Here is a 4,208-nt window from a genome sequence, read left to right on the forward strand (position 1 = left end):
CGGCTGTGTTGGCAGGGCAGAGCCGGGGGTGACTGAGTGGATGGGACCAAGTCCCCTGGGGCTGAGGGGGTGGGGTGTCGCTATCTCTGCGAGCAAGGTAGTAGGGGATACCTAGTGCATCGCTGGGAGCAAGCTATCTGCTGACTTAGTGCTGCAGACATTTTTCCGGGCACCAGTGTTGCACTCAGATATCCACTAAGAAACTTCAGAGGGCAAATACGTGAAGAAATTCTGGCTGCAAAATTGTGGCCTTCTAGGAGGGGTTTCTTGTTAATTAGAAACGATATGCTCTGCTAATTTAGGGGCTCCAGTGTTCTTGGGAGCATTTAGATGAAACAGTGATGTTACATCACTAATGTTAATGAATAAGTACTGTTGCATAATTGGGGTAGAAGCACTCATCTGTGAACTTTCATGTGAATGTTTCAGTTGAATATATAGAAGGGGTGGGGGGAGGTTTTCAAGCAGGAATCTGTTGTACTAAATGGGGGAGACTGTAAATATTTCTATGTTCAACGAACTTGTATAGCTTCTTGAGCTGAGCTATATAGAACTTAAATGGCCTAGTACTGTAATTAAAAGTACTACGGTTCATCTTTCAGTAATTTCTAGAAGCTTGGTATTTGGGGGGGTGGGTATCTTGTCTTTTTAAAAAGAATCAAATGTATGTTGTTTAAAATTGTTGCATGTTCAATTCAAACTTTTTAACAAGTCCTTGATGTTTCAATTTAAAAGTGACCAGTGGGGCTGAGGCTGTGTCCACTGAGGCTAAGATGACTGCCTTTCCTGATTGGCCATGGCTTTTCCATACATTGTGTGACCCTTGCCCTATGACCCTTTGGCTGACCTTACCGGAAGCCATGACGACAGCAGCCTTTTGCCATTAGACGCAGGGTGATGGTGAGGATTCCAAGGGTTAGACAAAACTGGTTAAACTGAACTAGGTGACTGTTACCTTGCGTGTTTTGTGGCCAAACCACCAGCAAAAACCTCATACTGTGATGTAAGTACTTAGTGTAACTAGTAAACGTTTTTGTAAAATGTAGAAATGCATGTAATCAGTTAAGTTTTATATTTTACAATGTTCTGTAAAATAAAACTTAGCAAGGTGAATCTAATAAGGAGCAGTCACTCTCTTAACAGATCTTAGGAGCACAGACTTGTAGGATTTTAGTCTGTTTGATTTGCCATTAATATAGATTATGGCAAAATTGCAAAGTTTATTGGAGGCTTAGAGAAATAAAGTCCTACTCCAGTAAATATAACTGTTTAACTAACTTTTTCAGAACATTTAGTTTTCTTCACGCTAGGAGACGATCTAACTTTATTTCTTTGTACAATAAAGGTGGGGGTGGTGGCGGATATAGCAGTCGGAGACAATCTGGAAGAGATAAATACGGACCGCCTGTTCGTACAGAGTACAGACTGATTGTTGAAAACCTTTCCAGTCGCTGTAGTTGGCAGGATTTGAAAGTATGTATTAACGTTCTATCGTAGAGCCTGTTGTGACTAGCAAGAAGTGATAACTTCCTCTAATATCAATGCTCATTTTGATTTAGGTAGAAGTAATTGAGAAGTATTTGTGCGTGAATGTTTATATGCAATTAATGCTTCTTGCATGTGCTCAGACTTGTCTTAAGCTAATGTACTTGCAGAGCCTAAGTGTGTGGAATGGTTATGTAATTCTTCATCTACTCCCTAAAGGATTTCATGAGGCAAGCTGGTGAGGTAACGTATGCAGATGCTCACAAAGAACGTACAAATGAAGGAGTGATCGAGTTCCGATCTTACTCGGACATGAAGCGTGCCCTGGACAAACTGGATGGCACAGAGATAAATGGAAGGAAAATCAGGCTGGTTGAAGACAAGCCACGGTCAAGCCATAGGCGATCTTACTCTGGCAGCAGATCAAGGTAACTTTTGGGACGTGTCAGTCTCTGCATCAAGACTATTCACACTAAGAATGGGTATAGGTAGCCCTACCTGCAATAGTTACCGTCAATTGATATTTTAGGAATAGGATGACGCCTGAAAATGTAGGAGGAATTATTTTATGTAGTGCAGCCAAGCCGGATTTGAGAGTTTTTCACATGTGAAATGTCAGATGTAATTCATTGACATTATATCGAATCCAGGTGGATTGATAGTACATCTTGATGTGGCCATACTTGTTTTTGAGAAGTTCTTTAGCAGATTTTTCTCTGTTAGATAGCATAGCAGGGCACGCCAGACAAAGAATAAGGGACAAATTACTTTTTAAATGTGTCTAGGTCTCGATCTAGAAGACGGTCTAGAAGCAGAAGTCGTAGAAGTAGGAGCAGCCGCAGCAGGTCCCGTAGCATCTCCAAAAGCCGTTCGCGGTAAGTGATACATTGTTTTCTGTTAGTACAGGAATTGCTACTTGTTAATTGATATTTACAGCTGCTGTAAGTACACTTCAGTTCATGCAGAATAAACTCTTGTCTCTTTTTGAAAGATCTAAATCCAGGTCACGAAGCAAAGACCGCTCACGTTCCAGATCTAAAAGCAGGAAGTCTAGATCAAAGAGCAAATCGAAACCCAAGTCTGACAGGGGTTCACGCTCTCACAGCAGATCCAAGGAGAAGTCTGAGAAGTCTCGGTCCAGATCCAGGTCCAGATCTCGATCTCCCAAAGAAAATGGTAAAGGAGATGCTAAGTCTAAGTCCAGGTCAAGGAGTAGGTCTCGTTCCAATTCTCCGCAGCAGCAGCCGTCTACCAAGGCTCGTTCAGAGTCACCACCCAAAAGAGCTGCATCGAGGTCCCACTCCAGATCTCGTTCAAAATCTCGCTCACGATCAAGATCTAGTTCAAGAGATTAAGACTAGAACTCTCCTCTTACATTGCACACTATTACGGAACATTTTCCTACTTGTCAGGCCATTAGTGTTATGTTAGTACTTCAGAAGTTGGTTTTTTCTCTTGCAGGAGTGAATGGCCTAAGAACTAAGTAATGAGGCATAAAGGTTTAATTTGTATCCCAAATTTGAAAATACGTGATGGGATGGTGGTACAAAGCAGGACAAGTCCCCCTTTTGTAGAAATCCAGCTAAAAGTTTGATTTTATAGCATTTCCGCAGGAGTAACTTAACTACTCTTAAGTGCAAAGTGGTTTTTATATTAAAAATAAACTGAATATAAACAGGCTTAAATCTGGGCTTTTTCGAAAGTATCATTTTTTCCTATTTTTTCATGGTTTTAGAACTATTTGGTATCATTAGCTTAATAGGTTACAGCTTGCTACCAAAGGCAGGATTGCCTTGCTTGGCCAGTCAGATAATTCTCTGGTTTATCTTAATTTGTGGAAGCAGGCTGCCAACTATATAAACCAGTAACAATACTAGGAAGATTTTAGACCAGCAATAAACTCAAGTCAGAGCATTTGTGTGGTATCTTAACTTGCCAAAAGAACATTCCCCTCCCTATACTGTGACTGTATTAAAGGTAATAAAGGTACTCTGGAACCTCTATCATACAGTATTGCTGAAAAATCCTATGTTTCAAACTTGAAAGAATGAAAGCTTTCTGACCTTTTTTTGCTTGAATAACAAGTGTCACTCTGTTGTCGGACACTAATGTGTCTCTTGGATGTGGTCCAAGTCACTGGTATGTTGTATGGTTTGTCAGCCTTTAAATACCTATTGGATATGAAAACTAGGTAAATAAAACTGTCTTCCCTCCCTTTTGACTCATTTATGTTAACGTTTGGCTTCAAACGGGGAGAACTATAATCCTATTGTGTATAAGTCTGAACTTTATTGGAAATGTAATCTGTTTGAGCTAGAGTTCTAGTCTTAACAAAGGCTTTGCTACACCACAGTTGCCAACTCACTTAAATTGTGGAATAGAACTCATCCCAAAAATTCCCCTTTATAGCTGAATTGATTTTTTGTAACATGCAATAGCAAACATTAGAACTGCCTTGTACTCTTTATACAATGTGTAGTTTGACTTGTATAAAATTAAATTGGTGACTCAAACTCTTGTGTTTATTGCAGTGTAATGGGATTCTTTTTCTGCCTCTCATGCTGGGGAAATCACAATTTATCCTAATTACCTCTTTTGATGGAATAACTTCTTTGTTTTAGTAAGAGACTTGGGAGCTCTTGAAACGCAGTCATTTTGTGCTTGAGACTAGCCAACCAAGCACCGTTTGTCCCAATACATTGTCCATCCTTCAAGCGTGACTA

At 40.2% G+C, this 4,208-nt stretch overlaps 1 protein-coding gene across 1 annotated transcript in view; it reads left to right on the forward strand.

Annotated features, from left to right (window-relative positions):
* SRSF6 (serine/arginine-rich splicing factor 6) overlaps window positions 1–3,996 on the forward strand; it is a gene marked incomplete at its 5' end in the record, with an annotated part of 4,227 nt that extends 231 nt beyond the window's left edge. The window contains 4 exons of the mRNA XM_009697154.1: window positions 1,346–1,473; window positions 1,705–1,913; window positions 2,271–2,360; window positions 2,477–3,996. Of these exons, the coding sequence (XP_009695456.1) occupies window positions 1,346–1,473; window positions 1,705–1,913; window positions 2,271–2,360; window positions 2,477–2,840 (791 nt within the window). The remainder of the gene's footprint in view (window positions 1–1,345; window positions 1,474–1,704; window positions 1,914–2,270; window positions 2,361–2,476) is intronic.
* Window positions 3,997–4,208: the final 212 nt, after the last annotated feature.

Source organism: Cariama cristata, unplaced genomic scaffold (genome assembly GCF_000690535.1).
Source record: "Cariama cristata isolate BGI_N322 unplaced genomic scaffold, ASM69053v1 scaffold40033, whole genome shotgun sequence".
NCBI classification, from domain to species: domain Eukaryota; kingdom Metazoa; phylum Chordata; class Aves; order Cariamiformes; family Cariamidae; genus Cariama; species Cariama cristata.